The following is a 19,724-nucleotide window of genomic DNA, read 5'->3' as shown; positions in this document are numbered from 1 at the left end:
ATACTAATAATGCTATCATTACCATTATTTTCGTCGATGTTAATAATCGCATTATTAGTATTAGAACATATACAAATTTTATGAAATTAGAAGTTTTGATCTAACTAACTCAAAAATCCATATGTCTTAAATAACAACAATTTATTTAAACATTAAAACTCGATACCAACATTCGGGAGTTGTAAATATTACTTAATATATTTGTTTTGGCGGAATCTCACAATTAGTTTGCATATTTTTCTATGCTGACCACATACATACCATGCAAATTGCTTCACGTAACATTACTTGTATTTTCAAAATAATAAATCTTGATTTTATGGAAAACGTGAGCAAATAATAATTACTCTCTCTCTTTTCGGTTTCTTATTAAATTTAACTCTAATGAAAATATACATTTATTTTCATATACAATATCTTTTTCAAGGCAATGGCAATCTAATTGATTGTAGAAAATTAACATATTTTGAGAATTTGCCATAAATGACAACTACTTAAAAATATTATACGCTGCCAATTTTCGACTAAAGTAAGTCCACGAAGAACTACGAAGAGATGAAATCATAAAGGTTCGATATAAAATGTTCTTTCATTAAAATTTTTCCACTGCGATTACAGACTACTAACAGAAAATTTAAGTCAAATCGGTCCAGCCGTTTCTTTATAATAATTTTTGCTAGATATTCGCGGATTTTTCTCAAAATTTTTTTTATAAAAACCTTCCCACTGTAATTACCGACAATTGAAAGAAATTTTGAGTCAAATCGGTCCAGCCGTTCTCAATTGATGCGTTAGTATACATTTTTCTTGCTCCATTTTTATATATGTATATATATATATAGATATAGATTTTAAGTTAAATTCAAAAGATAAACAAATCTTTGTAAAAATTAAACTAAAATATTTTGTTAAAATAGATAATGTTTTATTTAATAAATCGTACAATTTCAATCAACAATATGAGTTGTATTTTCATTTAGTGTATACAAAGAATAAAATCAATTTAAATTCTGCTTTTTCTGCATTCGGAGGAGGTGTTTCGCCAGTAATGGCTGTTTCACACTTAGTGTTGGTCGAAGAATAGAATATTACAGTAACGGTAAGAAAGTTTTGTTTTGCAACATTTTTGTAGGTTTTTGTTTCTGTTATATAAGTATATAAATTGACTATTAGTTGAGTAAAATATAACTTATAATTATGTGTATATTTTATTTTTATTATTTTAATTATTAACAATTAAAGTAAAAACTGATTGTTTTTTTGTTTAGCAGGTGAATTTGAAATTAGAAATAATAAAAACAGTATAAAAATTGTCTAGAGTGGTCGGTTCGCATCGCTGCGACATATTAACCGCCGCCACCACCGCCAGATAGTTCGTCTTCATATTGCTTGCGGAAACAGTCACCGACTGGGAAGAAGTCCCAGCTTCGTTGCTGATACATGTTCCAGACATAGGTTTCCTGACCGGTGTACTCGGTGTCGGGCTTGTTAATCAAATGCATAAGGAAGAACATGTAGTTCGCCAGATTGTGTTCCTTCTGGACGTGCGTATCGAAGCCATGCGGCACTATATCGAAGAAGTCTTTGCCCATGCCACAGATGAAGCAATTTGATTCCATGTTCTCCTTCACCGATTCCAGCTGATCACGAAGCTCACCAAAGGCGTCGATAATCAAACCTTGAATAATGGCCAAGAGAATAACAATGACGAAGAAGAAGAAGGTTATGTCGAAGATGATGCGGTACACTTCGTACTCGTCGCCGACAGGATCGCCGATTTCGTCACCTATACCACCACCTGCTCTTACACCCTTGTACAAATGGAAGACGAAACATGTCAACATGTCGTGACACTTCTTGTCCACCTCTTCGTCCTCTTCCTGAATGTAGAACTTGCGGAAGAAGTTGAAAGCAATGACAGTGTAGATGTACACGATAATTGTCAGCAACATGACCGTGAGCACCAGTTGTTTGCCGTTATGCGTTACAGACTGCAAGATGGTTCGTAGAGTTTTGAAGCCAACTGCAACATCCAACAAGTGGGCGGCAAAGAAGAAGTTGTTGAAGTTTCCCATCACAGAGAAAGAGAAGTACCATAGCGAGTAGAGGAAGGCGTTATCGGTAAATGTAACACCAGCTTTCCAAACTTGATACCGCCAATCGATATTTGTTATGTACTTTATTAAGCCGCCCTCTTCACTTTCTTGTGCCACGAAGGAACTCTTTTCCATACCCAGCAGATTGGAAATGTTGTCAAAGTCAAATGTTTCGCTGTACTTTTGACGTACCTTCTTCTTGATGAACTTATCCCAATAGTTGACGGGGAAGGACTTTGCCGAAATCACCAGTTTGTCCCAGTGAGATTTAAAGTCATCATCCTCCGGCTGCTCGGCAATAAAGAGACCATCGAATTCCAAACGTCTAGCAATCTCCTTTTCGCGCTTGAATATGGCCAAGGGGACCTTGAGATGGTAGTAGGCGATCAACATGGCCAATGACACCAAACTGTGCATCAGTGCTGCTATCCGTATGACATGCTCCATGTAGAAGAAGTCTTCGTCCACGTGCACCATTTCCGGTATTTCATCTTCCTCGCCTTCGCCATCACCCGATCCATCGCCAGAACCCATGCCTGAGCCTGCCAAACCTGCACCTGAACCAGAGCCTAAAATCAAAACATCGTCGCCCGAAGACTCTTCATCGTCCGTCAATGATGTGACCTTGTAGAAGAGCAGCATGAAATTGATGCTGAAGGCCAAGACCAAAGCGACATATTTCAAATTGTAGAAGTTACGGGCCAAGAAACTGACAGCACGATGTGTGTATTGCGAGAAGTCAATTTGATTAACAGCTGGGGTTTCCTGGGGAGCACTGGATGACTTTTTGGCTTCAGCTTCGATGGAGGCCATTGCTGCTTCTTGGGCCTTTTGGGCTTCTTGGCGTTCTTGAGCAGCTTTCTTGGCAGCTTCTCCACCTAGTAGATCGACGATCGATACAGGTTCCGGATGGTGAGTCTCGCCTTCAACAGCCGCTTCCGCAGTTGGACCGCCATCTTCTGGACTCGATTCACCAGTTTCTTCCATTGATGATGTTGGACTGCCGCCCGACGATTCGTGTACCGTTACCTTGTATTGACCGTTTTCTTCCTTATTAATATCTAGACCAAATGCTTGCACTGTGCCTGGCGGTTCTTCGATGGGCAACGGTGGTAGCGCTCTTCCAAATGTCTCTTCTTCAACTGGAGCCTCTTCGACTTCCTCGGGAGCTGGACCGCGCATCAAGTTCATAAGTATGCCGAAGATGTAACGAACCACCGCAAAGTGGGCATATCCCGTGTAGTAGAACATATAGAAAATAATCTTGAAGAATCCAATGATCAATTCCGGCACGGTTTTCGTTTGCATCACACCGATCTGGTGTTTAATGTTCGAGGGGCTTAACATGTGAACACCGAACTTCAAGCCATCTTTAACAGCATTTATTGTTCGTCGGATTGGATCGCGAGCAGCACGTTCCTCTTCTTCCTCGCTCATGTATGAACTGTACGATGTATCACGTTTCACGTTACCGCCGCCATCATCCGTTGCCATCAGGCCAGAAGCGTGTGTCATTTCAAAAATGGCATCCTCGCAGAAATTGACGAATGCTTCGAGCTTCTCTTTGTCGCCGCCTTCAGTGACAATAGAATAGAAGAAAGCGCGTTTTGATTCCCTAATCTGGGGTTTCTCCCATTGTTCGATGTTGGAGTCCTTAATCTCGAAGTAGACACGCTCGATTCTCTTGGAGCTGCCAAGGATTTCTATACGGCCCAAGAAGGGTTCGAAATAGTTCAATACCGACCCAGCAGTTTCCAGGAAACGAGCCAAACGCGGTTCGTTGGGCATGTGCTCACTTAAGTTTGTCAATAGAACAGCCAAATTAAAGCCGATTTCTTTAGAGGGTTCATGGAAACGATCAACGAAACCGGCATAGTCAATTTTTCCCTCGTGATTGCGCTCACAGCAAGCCAGTAGGAAGTCGATCTCCTCACTAAAATAAAACAATGTTACAAATAACGAAGTGGAATGAAAAGGTTTGTCACGAAGTTCCAACTTACGGTGTGTAATTCTTCGATTGTTCCATTTTATCGCGGAAGTCTTTCGGTGTGACCCAGCCTTCGTTCTTGATGTCGATTTCCATGAAACTGGGGGATTCAATCAAATCCTTCAATTTCAAGAACATATCGAAATACTTCAAGATCAATTCAACGTTGCCAGCTGATTCCACCAAAGTGTCCACCATCTGTTTACCAATTGTACCTGTAAAACATATTTATTATCAATGTCGAGAATGTAGGGATCAAGAGATCATGTTTCAATACCGTTTACAACATTGCCTTCCAACATAGAGAGCATCATTGTTATCATGTCCTTTTGCAGATTCAGGAGTTCCTTCAACAGATCCACCTGACTGGAGTGCTTCGACAATTTCTCCTGCATATGCGAGAACAGGAAGAGGAAACCGCCAACAGCATCCCACAATCTTGAGTGGGCCAACGCCTGCTGATTGAGGGTGCAAGGGCCCTGAATGACTTCAGTGAGCGTGTTGAAAACCTGGCTTGCCACTCCAATCGCCTTGAAAAAGTTCGCCTTGCCTGCAGGGTCAATAATTTCCTTGCTCGAATAATGCCAATAGAAGTCCATGATTGATTCTTGGAGACGCAGCAGATAATCGACCGTACAGATAACCACATTTACAGTTGTCGTGTTGCCAGCCTGTGTGCGCAAATAGTTCTGCCATTCTAAAAATAAATTTTTGACGTTAACATAATTTTGGACGTTAACATAAAGCACTGTGAGACTTACCCAAGTTGTGGCCTTCGCACGTCAGCTGAATGAAACGGAAGAGCGCACACGTAAATTCGGCATCATGCATATTTTTCTCGCCAGCAGCACCCTCCGAGCCGACACCAAGACCTGCACCCGCACTTGGAATGTATTCTTTGTTTGCAAAGTTCACAATATTGTGTGGGGACGACAGGATATTGCATGCGGAGTGGTTGTGGTGATGGGTGGTGGGGTACAGTGCAATTTAACAACAAATCGGGAGGTGTGTATGGAAATTTTGAAAAACAAAACGTGCAAGGACAATGGTGAAGTTTTCAAATTAAAACGAATTGAATCTCAAAGGAACAAAAAAATTTTACACAAAAAACAAGAGGGAACCCAAAAATTACAAAATGATAAATTTTTTGGGAGAATGGGAATGTGTGGATTGTATTTTGGGGGGAAATGGAAATGGGACGAGGAGTGTGCACACAATCTAAATTCTAAATAAATATTACCTTCAGCTTTGGTGTTTCTTTCAAATGCATCCAAGTCCAAAACACTACACGAATTCATCAAACCGGCAATCGAAGTAAAGAAGCCGACATCCTTCTTCTCCTTTAGATGATTTAACATCCCCATTTGAATGTCAATGTTACCGCCGCGCAATATCGAAATGCCCAGGTTGAGTGTTGTCATAACCATTTCCGAAGGTATGCCTTTGGACGCTGATATGTGTAGCAGAACCATTTCAGCTACACCACGATTTGACAGGCGCGTTTGATGGAAGAGCAGTTTTTGTTTTTCCATTTCTTGTTCCTAAGAAGATATTTATTTATTAATTTTTAATTTATTATAAATATTCAAATTACAGTAATACTAAAAAAACAGAGTCAAAAAGAGTTCTTAATAAAAAAACGTTAATCGTATAAAGAGATTATCCAATATTTGGTCTGTTCCAGTACTTTGGGTACCAATCTGAAATTTATGAAAAATTGAATGTCAATCAACAAATTGTGTGCCAATCGGCCTAAATTTGACTCTTTGGTGCTCCATTTACATAAAATCTGACGAAACTATATATGGGAGCTATATCTAAATCTGAACCGATTTTCTCCAATTTCAATAGGGTTCGTCCTTGGGCCAAATAAGTGACATGTGCCAAATTACATTCAAATCGGATCATAAATGCGATATGTAGGCTTATTCTGTAACTTTTTAACAACATTCGATATTGTTTGTTTTGTTGTTTTTACAATAACAAAAGAAATTTAAACAATATCGAATGTTGTTAAAAGTTTCAGAATAGGCATATTGTACTTTGTTACAAAAATACATGGATGGACGGACAGACGGACGGACATGCGTAAATCGACTCAGAAAGTGATTCTATGCAGAAATCTCTCGATTTCTTTTGCCTGTTACAAACATATGCACAAAGACATAATACCCTGTACCACAGTGTGGTGAAGGGTATAATAATTGGATTTACGATAACTGGGACTAACGTTGCCAGATTCGGATTGGCAAAAAGCTGGCTATTGGGCTTTAAAACCTGGACATAAAATGTAAACACGTCGTCGGTCAATATTTCCCCTTTTCAAGAATTTTGATAATTTTCGAATTATGATTTCTTGAAATCCTTGCATTTTAGATATATAGTTGTTCCCGTACTGCAAGAATCTACTACTTTTTACTACGATAACGAATTTTCCTTTATGATACGAAGAAAATAGTAAAATCCAGTAGGTTCTTGCAGTACGGGAACAGACCAAGTATCTTCGGCAATATTACTGATAAAATATCGATTAATAGAAATTGTTACCAAATGTTGCTAAATGTTGTCTGTTTACCCAAAAATCCAGTAAAAGAGAGTCAAGTGAGAGAGCAAGTTTGACAGTTCAACAACAACAAACTTACTGGAGTTTACTGAAAGAATTTTGTTCAGTAAGATTTTGAAAACTCAGCCATTTTGAGATCAGCTGTTTTATGACCAAACACAAAAATTATTCAAAACATTTTTTTTAATTTGCAAAGTTCAATTTGAATTTAAGTTGTACAAAGTTACAGAAAATGGAAGAAAATTCGTAAGTAATGCAAAGTTTCATTAAATTAGAAACTAATTCCTTATATATTTTTAGGCAATTCCAGATAGAGGGCAATGTATTGATGCAGCAAGCTTAAATGTTCCCGGGGAACATACCAAATCAATGTTTCTTTTTTTGTTCATTTTATTTTTAATATTAAATGCAATACAAATAATGGTGTTTGTCCTTTGTTTGTTTATTTTGGCGCAAATTAAATGTATTCTTGAATCAGCTTTTTATTTGCTAAATCTTACTAAATGTTGTCTGTTTACTTTTCTCAGTACTATCGCAAAAGAGAGTAAAAACGGCTTACTCTCTGAACTAGAACTTACTGAATAAATGTTACTGGAAAAGGAACCAGTCACACCTAATATTTTGGTATACAACTTTAACCCTCAACCATGGTACAATAATACAAGGTAGGGCAGCTTGAGGTGTATAACAAAAAAGCAACTGCCAAAAATAAAAAAAATATACACAACGAGTGCTTTTGTTTATTTGACATTTTTTAACATAAAACTAAAATAGCGAAAAATGAATGAAAGCTTATAATTTCTTCTCAAAATCCAGTAGGGAATACCATGAAATATTTGTTTCATCCATAACAAAGTAATTACTTGCGGACGGGCGCGCTAAAACGCCATTTTCATTTCAATAAATTTGAATATACTTCAACTTATTTTGAATTTATTTGGCATTGTATTCAAAACCATACGCACACACATAAAATATGTATTTTGATTTGATGGAACAAGCCACCTTGAGAAAAAATTGTAATCAGTTGGTAGCTGTGCCCAAAAGTCAACTTATGAAAAAATGGAAACATATGACTGCATGAGACTACCTTGTATAAATATACCATGTATGATATCGAAGAAAATAGTAAAAATTATTACATTCTTGCAGTACGGGCCAAACATTTTTTATCGGGTTAAAAAAAATTTTAATTCTTGAAGGTTCTGGAGCAGATCAATTTTTGTGTATTTCGAATTAAATAAAAATTAAAGATCGATTTTTTTTAAATCGAGAATGAGAAGCACAAATTCGATTTTTATAACGAAAATATACTAGATTACCCGCATGTTGGCAGAAAATTTGACAGATTCTATGAGTATGAACCAACATAATCAATTGGTAAAACATTAATGAAAATAAGAAAAGAATAATTTCTAAACAATCGAATTTTAAGACAATAGTTAAAATAGTTAAAAATAAAAATACATCGATAAAAGTGTCAACTAACAAAATATTTACAAGTTTAAATTTCTTTTTTTAAGTAGACATTAACGGTTACCATTAGTTTCCTCATTGTATTCTATTGGTTAGCATGTAGATTGAATAGAAACGATTAAAAAAAACATGGAGTGACTTATCCAAAGAAAACTTACATGAATACTGGTGCCTTCGCCCTCTTCTTCGCCGCCCTCTTCGTCACCGCCCTCCTCTTCTTCTTCGCCACAGGATTTTGCTGCTATTTGAGCATACGACATATACAGAGGATCTTCCTGCAAAGCGCCACTTCTTTCAGTCATGGCACCACGACAGAACGTAGTTACCAACTGAGTTAGTGGATCCGGTTTGGCTTCCGTTTCATCCTCATCTTTCTTGGATTTTTCGAAATCTTCAAAGGTTTGGGTCAGATCCTCAATCATCACTTCTTGGCCTACGTTCTCCTCCTGTAGCCACTGTTCGTAATAAGTGCGGGCAAAAATATTACAAGCCCGATGCCTGGTAGGGAAATAAACGAAATCGAATTAGTTGCAGGACATATGGGGATTTGAGAAATAATAAAACAAACAAAAAAATAAACGAAAAACAAAAACTCAGTTGTTTTGATTTGTTATCTTCAACGCTTCAAGAACATGCACTCATTCATTAGTAATTGATTAGTTTACGTTTTTTTTTCCAGTTTCTTTCTTTTTTTCAAGACATACGCGACCGTAGCGCATACAAAGAAATGATCCCAAAAATAGAGTCATTCTTGTTGTACGCTATCATTGAAGCTGACAAACCACACATGCCCCACCTGCTAATGCGATAGAGATGGATGGAGCGCAAGCTGGACATGACCGCTTGGCGCCGGGCCAAAGTGATTTTCGAAGTCCGAGTTTTAGATTTTTGCTTAGAGCGTGACGCCTAAAGGAATCGAGGACACAAAATACAAAAATAAGCCAATGGCATTTCAGTTAGTCATTGAGTTTGTTAGAATATTTACAGTTGGGAGGGTGTGAGGTAGGGAAGGACGGAAGAAAATTAGACAAAAACCCAAAAGAAAAAAAGAGTACAAAACCAAAAAAGGGTTAAGGAACAAAGAAGGTATAAGAGGTATGACAGTGGATGGATGAATGACATGAGTAAGAGGTCAGTGAAGCAGGGTGGCGTGTACAAAAAAGATTGATGAATTGATGCTGGGAGGGGCGGAAGAGCCGAAAACGATTGCATTTGCGCACGCACTATCAGAAATTATGCGAAGATCATTAGACCAGGTTCATAACATTTTAGCCAAACACAAAGAGCTTTTAACAAACAACCATAGAACACTTAACCAAAACCAAAACACACAATAATGCATTCCTTTGCAGCTCTCTTTCTAAGAGAAACTTGTTTGGGATAGTGGGTTAAGACAGTCGGAAAGTGAGACAGACAGACAGAGAGTGAGTGAGTGATAGATAGGGGAAACGTTAGTCGAGAAATTATCTTGTTGTTGCACTATTAAATATGAGAATCGTTTAAAAACCTTGGAAGAGAATGTAAAGATGTCTGACGGAAGCACGCGATAACAGCGCGCTTCCTTTGTATAGAAACAACGCTCCTGTAGACATTTTTGCTTTGCTGTTGAGGATGATCGATCTGTAATTGTAGTTGTTCGTGTAGTTCGATGAAAATAAATGTGAGAAAAACAAGGAAAAAATTAATCGAGATGTAAAACAAACAGTTAGCTATTAAATAAAGAAGAAATGAAAATAAAAGTCAGCTCCCCAAGCCACTTGCGAGACTCGAGTGGGGCGCAGGCAGCATGGGGAGCTCGAAAGAATGATAGAGAAGGACGATAGATACCACAGTGAGAAAAACTCATAGTAATAGAGAGTAGTTGTAGTATTGATTTGAGGAAATTATTCGGTTCGAAGGGATTCTTATTAGACCTGACCACTTACCATGTGTAGACCATATAAAACCTTCGCCATGGCGACAATGCGATCCACAGTTTCTTGGGTCTTGTCTCGGCCCTTGTCGTTTTGGTTGGCCGCCTTCTCGACGGCAGTCTGCTCCTCAGTGGATTCCTCTTTCTTGCCAAGTTTGGAATACAAATAATGCTGCCACGACATTTCATCCGATGGATCCAATTTATCGGGTAGCGTCAACTGAATATGCGCAAACTCGATTACATCATATTCGGGCATTTTCTTCAAGTAGCGGTCCTTGCAATGCTGCACCAACTCCTGTTCGCGGCCAGCAAACAGATTAAGGCCGACTGGGAGAAGACGTTTAAGACAGGCTACCATGAGACTAGCTTGGATCTCTTTGTCCTTGTCGCGTTTCTTGTCACGGTTTTTCTTCTTCTTTTTCACTTTTCCTCCGGTGACTGGGGCACCTTCGGTAATCGCCGATCGCCTAGTTGCCGTGGGCATAATCAAAGCCATGTTGTCAATTTCATTGGCCGAAATAAAGTTTTGTTCCTCCTTGAGGAAGTATTGACTCTTGGACCAAATATTAAAGATTTCCGCTACATGGTTGTACAGTTCTTCGGCTTCGGGTATATTGTCCTTTAGCCAATGATTACGTTGCAAATCGACATATTTGATCAACAGTGGGTAGAATGAATAGATGTCGCGTACAAGCAGATTCCAATCCTCTTGCAACTGCGTTTCGACCTGGGAGGTATCGTCTGTAGCGGATTTGATGAAACCACGCATGCTCTCCTCCTTGTGGAACATGTTCTCGGTACGTTTCTTCACTCGCTCGGCCAAGGGCAGGAAGGGATCCTTGAGCAGCTCTTCCGATGTATTGATGATAATTTGTTGTGTGTAAGCAGCGATTCTGGTCATCCAGGGGGCATTATCGTTGCCAATGTTCTTCTTGATCATCTTAAGGACATTGCGTAGCAAGGAATTCATGTGGTCGGCTGTCACCATTGTGACGTGGTTTCCACTAGTGGGACTAACATTGTCGGGCCCTTGGGACCACCAGAATGGCAGATAAGAACACAGAAGTGGCAAGATGACATCAATGACATGTGGTGCGTCGTGATAGGTCTTGTCCGATTCCACAAACTGGTCAACTTCACCCAAAACCGTTTCTAAATTAGGCATGCAACTCTCCATTTTGACCATGATATCTTGGGCCTCCAGGGAATGATCGGCAATGCGATTGAGCAGGGAGAACTGATTGTGTTTGTTCAGATGGGGCTCAAAGAATGCAACCGGGAAGCAAGAACTGAATGCACCCAGGCACGAACCCAATGCTGGACGATGCCTTTCAATTTCCGTTTTTAAATATTTTCGATCCTGCGTCAGAGAGCCATCGGTTCCCAAGTGATACAGAGCGGCCAAAATCTTGTATGATGCTACTTGGATTTCGTCCAAAAGCAAGTCACTGCCATAGTCACAGGCGGCTAAATGATCGAACATGGCTGTCAAAACGGGCATTACCACCTGATTAATGTAGCCCAGCGAGGTGGATGTCTTCAGGTGCGTTCCTCTCAAGTGACTGTATTTGCCATCCTGTAGATTAAGAATGGTGTTGCCCAAGTCATCGGCAGTTTGGTTGAAGAACGTAAGCATTGAAGTTCGAATGAATTCGGGGCAGTTCTTAACTAGTGTGCGGGCATCGATGCCCTTTACCAGAACTTGGAGGCAACGGACAGTTATACGCACATCGGGACCAAACGCAGTCAATCGGTTTCGCAACAATGATGCCAATTTGCAGAAGATGGCTGCCACCATTTCCTTTTCCTTCAACGAGGCTGCACCCACATTGTTGGTAGCTGTGGCCACAGCAATGAAATAATTGCGATGCGTGGAGAAGTATTTCTCCATCAGAGGCAGCACCACCTTCGAAAAGAATTTAATATCGCGAGACGCAGTCTTGAATGAGCTGCGCCTGCTGAACGTGGTCGATGGTTTCAGCAATTTCATGTTGATAGTTGCACGATCCAAGTATTGGATCAATTTCTCCAACAAAGAGTAAGAGAACCTTAATTCAGCTGAAGCCTGTGTAGCACCTCCTTCGCCCTCCAAAGCTCCACCCTTGGATGGTCTAAGGAAAATACAAAAACAAAAGAGTAAAATGGAATTTTCCATACTTCTCCACAATTGCTTACTTGTGCAGCTTGTAGCCCTGGTATTGCATGTATTTCAAGAACTCCTGAGATCTCTCGCGGTCCTTGCGTTTCTCCTTGTCCGTCAGCAAGTCATATGGTACAAGTTGAGGATGAATAACACCACCACATGAGTTGAGCTCCTCTTTCTTCTTTTTGGCCCAAATATCATGGGAATTCTCAGCCAAGCGTTCAGCCATATTCTGCATTTCTCTGCTGAGCGTCAGATTGGTCATGTCTACCGGGTGTGGATTGTAATTGAATGGACTGCCCTCATTCTGGAAGTCATTCTTTGTGATTAAAATGTGGCGGCACAATTGGGTTTTTGTAGTGTCCATGAGAGCGAGAGGTTAGTAAAATTTAGCGGAATATGGGTGGTCATGTAATTATGAAAAGGAAGAAGGGACACAGTTTAGATTATTTCCTGCCAATTGAAATGAGTGGTGTTGGAACTTTAAAGCTATATACATACAATTTGCGGCTTGGATTGACGCCTAGTTGAACCTCGATTATTTTGATTAACTTCAATTTCTGAGTGTTCAATCGTCCATCCGAGAGCTAGCAAGGCCTTGAGACATTCTCTGACTGGATCCCTATAACGTTCACGTTCCTGGAAAACGCCAAAAAATTGCAATTAGTATATAAACTCCCCCCGACACACAATGCTACGCATAAGATATTCCTAAAGAACCCGAATACACATGTACTATGTGGAAGATATTTCATTTCCATATGTATGCTAGCTCTTAGAGAACACACAAAATATCCGTAGCTTTGTTGCAGACCAAGAGGTAGCTTAGTGGAATGTGACCAAACGCATTTTCGTTATTACAATCCACTCGGCTTCAACTGATGGCCTCTTAAACATACATATTCTGTGAGCATGCTGCATGGCTTGAGCCTAGGGTGTTTACGGTCCGTGTCCGATCGCACTTCACCGTAGGTCCAACCACTTTCTAAACGACGACTAGCCCATGCGTCGTGGTAGTGTTCGCTGAACTTTTCCACCAGCGAGTTGTAGTCATGTGTCAAATTGACATTGGAGGTCTCGATGGGGTTAGGATCATATTGCGGCTGATCGGGAGCACCACACTGACGACCGTAATAGTCTTCGTCCGAGTTCTTTGACAAACTGTAGTCCGGTGGCAAAGCACAACCAATTGCAATCAAACATGGCAGGGCCTTGCCAAACAATTCTGGGTCGTAGTCCATGTTGCTGAGTGAGTCAAAAATGTTAGAGAACAAGAGCATAGTAAGACGCTTTTCTTCGTCAGACGCTGCTCCGTAGGATCCTTGGCCTTGACTGGAGCCGTAGTATTTGGCGCAGCGATCGAAGTGCAATGTAAGGAGCTGTAATTAACCAGTGAAACAGGGGAGGGGGAGAAAGAGAGAGAGAGAGAGAGGGAGAAATGATTAAAATTACCGTATCTGAAATAGATGAGTGAGAGCTTACCCTCAAAGCCACAGTCGTGTACTCGGACAGTTTTGAGACATCGACCGTCAACTTGCGTAAAAGTTTCAACAACATTGCAGGTTGCATTTGCGATGTCAGTGCCACCAAAAAGTCGGATACAGCCTCTCTCTGGCCCTTTGTGAGCATACGGTTCTTAGACAATCTATAGACCGTGTGCAATGTTGCATCTAATAGACTGGCATAGTTCTCTGCCTCATTGTAGAACTTAGAATGTTTGATGAGCAGGGGCAAAATGGAATTGCCGATATATCGATTCATCGAAAGGGCCATGTCGCTTTCGGAACCATCACTCTTGTCGAGAATAGTGGCAGTTCGGAGGTCGGGCAGGAAGGCATCTTCTAACAAGCGATAGAAGAGCTCCTGCGTTTCAATGCCGTATACGCGTTCTAAGAACAGAACGATACTTTGCTTGTTATTCGGCAATAGGCCGGATGGCATGTCGGACTTAGGCTTTTCCTCTCCCGGAGCAGTTTGGGTGAGTGTGAACTTCAAGCTGAGGACTCCCTGAAGATCCTCCAGTGGCACAAGAGATCTCAAAATAGCTCTAGCACGCAGTGATTCGTTTTTGCCTTGTTCAATAACGGAAGCATCGGGCGCACATCTGCCGAGAAGATCGACCAGTGTGCAGTAGAAGTTCAAAATAGCGGCACCGGTGTCGATGTAATCTTCGTCCTCATCGCCCTCCGGCAGGGGATGTGAGAAGTTAAGGCCGGCAATGGTGCCCTCAGCTTCGTCTTGCATTTTGCACCGATCTGAGATGCGTTCTGACATACGGTTGGCCTCAACAATGGCTCGGAACAGACCTTCCCCTTCTCCTCTTAGAGCCGGCCCTAAACATTCTGGACGACGGATAAGAAGGCGAATGACAAGGTTGGCATTCTCTTCGACACTTTCACCATTTACCCATACGCAATAGCGTAGGAAGTCCAAATAGCGTTCGCCTTCAACGGGATCCCAACCTAAGTCGGGATATCCCTTTTCAACCAATTCAGAGTTGCTCTGCAGACCGCATCGCGACAAATAGACTGCGATCTTTTCCAAGTAGTGTTCTCGTAAGGCCAGAGCTAATTCTGTGTTCTCCATCAAACTCGAGTATGCCACGTCTAGAGGAGTGGATCCGCGTAAACTGGGTCTCGCTAACAGAATATTGGCGTTGTCCAACAAAAAGTCAAAGTGATCGAACATGGCTTTTTGATTCTGTCGTCCAGTTCGGCAGAAGTAGCAGAGGAAACGACAGCAAGCCACCACCATCTCGTGTGAAGTATCCTTCTCCTTGGGTGGGGCTCCCTCCATTCCCTCCTGTTGGGCTGGGGCATCACTTTGCGCCTGAGCTCGTCTCCCAAGAGTGTTCATCATAACAGCCATTACATTCTCGTGGATGCGCAGAATGCGTATCAAATCTGGATGTTGGAAGAATGTAGCATTGTTGACTAATTTCCACAATCGCTTCCGCATCAACTCCTCCTCTTCCTGGCTCATCTGGACGGGAAGCAACGCACGGATTTGGCTCAAACCAACCCACATTTCAGCAACATCTTCGCGGGCCTTGTTATTGATTACGTACGTTTTTTCAAGAGCTCTCACCAATTCTCCCACCGTGTCGTACTGCCTCACTAGTAGGCTGAACATTTCACGGACCAATTTGGGGTTTTCGATTTGTGATTCCTCTGCCCAACTAACAATGGTCTTTATCAAAACTTTGCGGAACACTTCTTCAGGAGTTTTCTTCTCGGGTTCCTCAACTTCTTTGGGACCCTCTTCAAGTTCCTTCACCGTGTTAATAAAGTTGTATATCTTTGTGATTGGTCCCGTCTTCACTTCTTCGACCGCAGTGCTCTCCGCTTCGTCGGGCTCCTGTAAAGCATTCAAAGACACCTTCTTCATTAGACTGTCATGAAAGTCGTACAAACTTCCGCGCAACTCCAGACCGCAAGTGCAATTTTCATGGTCGTCTGGCTCTAAATTCTTAAAGCATAGGATTTGGTTCATTTGTTCTCTAGGCGGACAACGGAACTCTTTTGTCTTTTTGGCTGCTACAGCACTTGGAAGGTCAGATTGTTTGATTTCAATGTATCGACGCAGCTGATCTGCTTGCAGATCACCCACAAAGTCATGTGAGAATGCAATTATGCTTTCCACGCGATGTCTCAGCTGAATGTCATAGAGATGGTGGAGCAGATAGCACATCTGCAGCTTGGCACCTTCGGCCATTTTCATTGTGAGCAAACCTTTGCGGTGTTCATCTTTTCCATCTGAAACGTAAATGGAAAGGGACATGTCACATATCCGAACGACTTCTCAATGATCGTATTCAATAGTTACCTTTTTCAAATGTTGGATCCCATGTCTCCGGATCAATCATGACCAACAGTTTCTGAACATCCTCATCGGTCATAACACCGACCAGGAACAGACGATCTGTAAGCTTCAATAGTGGCCTAAAATACATCAATAAAATTTGTTAGTCGAGGACTCTTTTCTGAGCTGATCGAACTTACAGGAATAGATTCTCATTGGTCCATCCAATTGGATCTCTGTTGTGCACCTGGTTTATTTCCACTGCCTCCTTCAAAGCTTCCATAACAAATTCACGCACTACTTCTAGGGGGAATTTCGGGGAGTACAGGTGATCGATGTCTGGTATTGGTTCACTGGAAGCATTTGTTTGGATACTTATAGGACTACGTCAAGAATGCACATACGATGGGAAAGGGGGTGATCGTAACAGAACAATTGAATGGTTGATGGTGTAGGGCATGCAAAAGGCAGAGAAAGAACACACATAGAGAAATAGTGAAGGGTACACAGAGGGTATGACATAATATACTTTTGAAATGAGGACAAGCCAGGACACGAATGCCGATTTGTAAATACTCTAGGAACCGGTTGTCATCTCCGAATGGTACGGAGAAGGCAGCCAGTCCAGGGTTTCACTACATCTATATACTCACGTTATTTCCGTCATTCGCATTTGCGGACGAACCGATTCGGTAACCAGCGACCGTAGCGAATGACGCATTTCTTCGTCGTCGTATAGGAATTTCAATTCTGGACCCAATGGAATGATATACTCCATTTTGCAGGCCTCCATTGTGGTCGCGTGTGATTCTAAATGCAGTGCGATCAGCAGGTCGTAGAAACCCTGACGCAGGGGTCCGCTCATGTATTCCGAACGTATGGCATATAGCAGTTGCTTTTGATCGACATGCTGGCACAGAGCATGGGCAGCTCTATAATTGGACTGATAGCACAGGGCGGCATACAGGGTCAGTGTATGGGCATGGAAGGACAATAACTTGTCCATTTCGATCAGTTCCAAAATATCAATGCATCGATCCTCCTCGGGAATGTGAAGAGCCAACATAGAAACGGGGTCTTCACACAGCATGGACCAACCACGGATATCGGAAAGTTTAAGAGCATGGACTTGAAGGGCTGTGTTCGGCACGCGAGCCCACTGATGGGGTCGCAAACATTGTACTTTCAGACGAGGTGGAGATTGGGGAGTGATATGTTTATCACTGGTGGGCAGTACAGCAGCAGAGAGTGGCAGGGTGGTGGCTGTTCGACCCAATTCAATTTGCAGAATTTCTTTACTGGTCGCCTCCACGAAAATTGCGGGGAAGAGTTTGGTATTTGGCTCCATTTGCCAACGATGAGACGTCTGTTTGCCTTCACATGTGAAACTGATGATGCCGGTGGCGGTGTCTACGAAACAACCAACGAACATGCCCTGTGATGCTCCCTTACCGGAGGCATCCTGTGTAACTTCGTTGAACAGCTCGTCGGCGCGAACCACATAACAACTTTGACGATTGATGCGTTCAATAGGCATCTCATAGTCATCCTCAATGATGACCGAAGCACGACGAACCTTGTCTTTATTGAACTCCTTGCTATGTAAATGATATTGTGTTGTTACCCATCCCACATAGACGTGGGTAGGATCTTGGCCAGGGAAAATTCGAACACCATAAAAGTATTCGTTTATCAATTTCAGGCACTCGGCATCAAACATTTCGTCGCCTGACGATTCAACAACGGGTTGGCCCAAGTTGCCGCCACTCATTGCTTTTGGTCCCTGAGTAGGAGTTTGGGGCATCTCCGTCTGCAAAGGAAATGTGATTTATAAATTACCGCAATGGGTATTGCAAATTATGACGATGACAAACTTACATTATTCAAACGCAAAGATGGTGCTTTCGCGGTTAGTTGGGAGGCCACAACGTTGCGACCTTGTGTCATAGCAGAGCGCCTGTCTGGACTTACTTCTGGCGCCCTGCCTGGTAGCTTTTCCTTGCTTTGATCGCGTGACTTTTTCGAGAAGAACTTAAACGGACTACGACCACGCTTTTTCTTATCGTCCATAGCGCCGCCGTCTTCAAAACCATTCATGTCGAGCGCAGACGTGGATCGTTGCAGTTCCTCTGGTGCACTCAAATCCGATTCGAATGTAATGTTACGCGTCATCGATGCTCGGCGTGGTGGCCTGGCTGGACTCCTACCCATGTTCTCGTCGGCTTCTGCCGTGTCCTCGTAGTTGCGATTTAAACCCTTGATGTCGTTCATGGAGAAACCACTCTTCAGCATGTGATCCATATGGGCCGAAGTCTGTTGTTGGGCAATTTCTTGTGCCTCGCGCATCAGGCGGTATTGGCGCATTTTGATTTCCTCCCATCGTCTGGCCTTTTCTGCTTCACTTATGAACTCGCCCATACATGTAACAGGAAGCGAGAGACGCAAGAATTCCCAATTGGCTTTCTCCATGGTCTCAAAGGTGTTGTGAGAGATTTTGAGGTGTGGTGGTGTATCAGATCCGCCCGGAATACGAGTGACATCAATGCGACAATCGGGCATTTCTTCGGTATTTTCGAAAATCGGTTGATCTTTGGTATACCAATGCGTTACTGGTCGACGCATATTCCTGTAAATACAATGAGCAATTTATCCAATCGAATCGAAGCGGAGCCGATGGCATTATTCCAATATTTCACTTACACACAGAATGGTTCGTAGCCCTCTTGTAAGCCACATGTGGTAAAGAACTTTAGAGAGTCGACATCTTGACCATAGATCAAACGAGCTTTTTGACCTACACCCAAAGTACAGGCCGGTACAAATCCGACTCCCTCCGCTGTGACATCGGCAAAAGTGGTTTCACCGCCCAGAGCGTCCATCAGCAGCTCGCCGTTCAAAGAGAAACCTATAATTTGGACAACACATTAGGCGGAATAAATAAAAGAAGGCTAATATGTTTGTATGTATTTCTAGACAATAGCGCTATATACATATACAAGTAACGAAGCAGTGTTGTATGCCGTTATTTTCAGTCATGCTCATGTTATTATAATTAATTGTATTTCCATTAGCCAAAATAATTTGGGTTTCGATTGTATGTTGCTACAATTTTGGTGGAATTTTAAATGTTTTTGTCTTTTTTATACCCTTCACCACACTGTGGTACCAGATTGATGTGTGTGAAGTTTTGTTGAAATTGGTTAATATTTAGATATAGCTCCCATATATAGCTTCGTCCGTTTTTATGTAAATTGTGCACCATACTGTCAATATTGGTCCGATTGAGACAAAATTTTGCACAGAGTACTGAGCTAGGTTTAGATTGATATATGCTAATTTTTGTTGAAATAGGTTCAGATTTTTATACAGCTCCCATATACCTTTTCGTACCGGGGAGTCTATGTTTGTTCTATATTCACGAAACTTAACAGCGAGTATGGAATTTAGTCTAGAATGATTTTTGTTAAGTTTGGAATCGGTTAAAATTTATATATAGCTCACATATATTCTTTAGTCTCATTTTATATAAATGTTGCACCATAGTTCCTGTTCCATTTTGGATAGCGCACTGTGCTGCAGCATACCAAATTTATATATAGATCTTATACATATTTTGTTCGATGATTGACATTAAATTGTTCATAAATTGATGTGTGTATTGGTTGTATTAATTAATGTCAAATGTCTATGTAATTCACGCAGTTAATTTCGTCCGATTCCATTTCAATGGTCCTCCAAAGATG

At 41.5% G+C, this 19,724-nt stretch overlaps 1 protein-coding gene across 5 annotated transcripts in view; it reads right to left on the bottom strand.

Annotated features, from left to right (window-relative positions):
• Positions 1-1,326: 1,326 nt before the first annotated feature.
• LOC133327121 (ryanodine receptor) overlaps positions 1,327-19,724 on the bottom strand; it is a 50,636-nt gene continuing 32,238 nt past the window's right edge. For 2 of the 5 annotated variants that reach the window (XM_061535694.1, XM_061535695.1), the window contains exons 14-30: positions 18,682-18,886; positions 17,860-18,607; positions 16,635-17,791; positions 16,182-16,364; positions 16,006-16,121; positions 13,663-15,935; positions 13,080-13,559; positions 12,682-12,819; positions 12,213-12,499; positions 10,048-12,148; positions 9,630-9,742; positions 8,281-8,620; positions 5,324-5,624; positions 4,845-4,955; positions 4,361-4,780; positions 4,097-4,298; positions 1,327-4,029 (exon numbers count right to left, since the gene is read on the bottom strand). In XM_061535694.1, the coding sequence (XP_061391678.1) occupies positions 1,347-4,029; positions 4,097-4,298; positions 4,361-4,780; positions 4,845-4,955; positions 5,324-5,624; positions 8,281-8,620; positions 9,630-9,742; positions 10,048-12,148; positions 12,213-12,499; positions 12,682-12,819; positions 13,080-13,559; positions 13,663-15,935; positions 16,006-16,121; positions 16,182-16,364; positions 16,635-17,791; positions 17,860-18,607; positions 18,682-18,886 (11,858 nt within the window). In that variant the 3' untranslated portion in view covers positions 1,327-1,346. Of the gene's footprint in view, positions 4,030-4,096; positions 4,299-4,360; positions 4,781-4,844; positions 4,980-5,323; positions 5,625-8,280; positions 8,621-8,918; positions 9,029-9,629; positions 9,743-10,047; positions 12,149-12,212; positions 12,500-12,681; positions 12,820-13,079; positions 13,560-13,662; positions 15,936-16,005; positions 16,122-16,181; positions 16,365-16,634; positions 17,792-17,859; positions 18,608-18,681; positions 18,887-19,724 lie in introns of all 5 variants that reach the window. The other 3 variants (XM_061535696.1, XM_061535697.1, XM_061535693.1) reach the window with 3 other exon arrangements.

The sequence above is a fragment of the Musca vetustissima genome, unplaced genomic scaffold (assembly GCF_032173495.1).
Source record: "Musca vetustissima isolate MV318-11 ecotype Yass unplaced genomic scaffold, APGP_CSIRO_Mvet_v1 utg642, whole genome shotgun sequence".
Taxonomy (NCBI): domain Eukaryota; kingdom Metazoa; phylum Arthropoda; class Insecta; order Diptera; family Muscidae; genus Musca; species Musca vetustissima.
The sequence above is the reverse complement of the archived record's forward strand: the minus strand, read 5'-3'. Positions and strand labels throughout refer to the sequence as shown.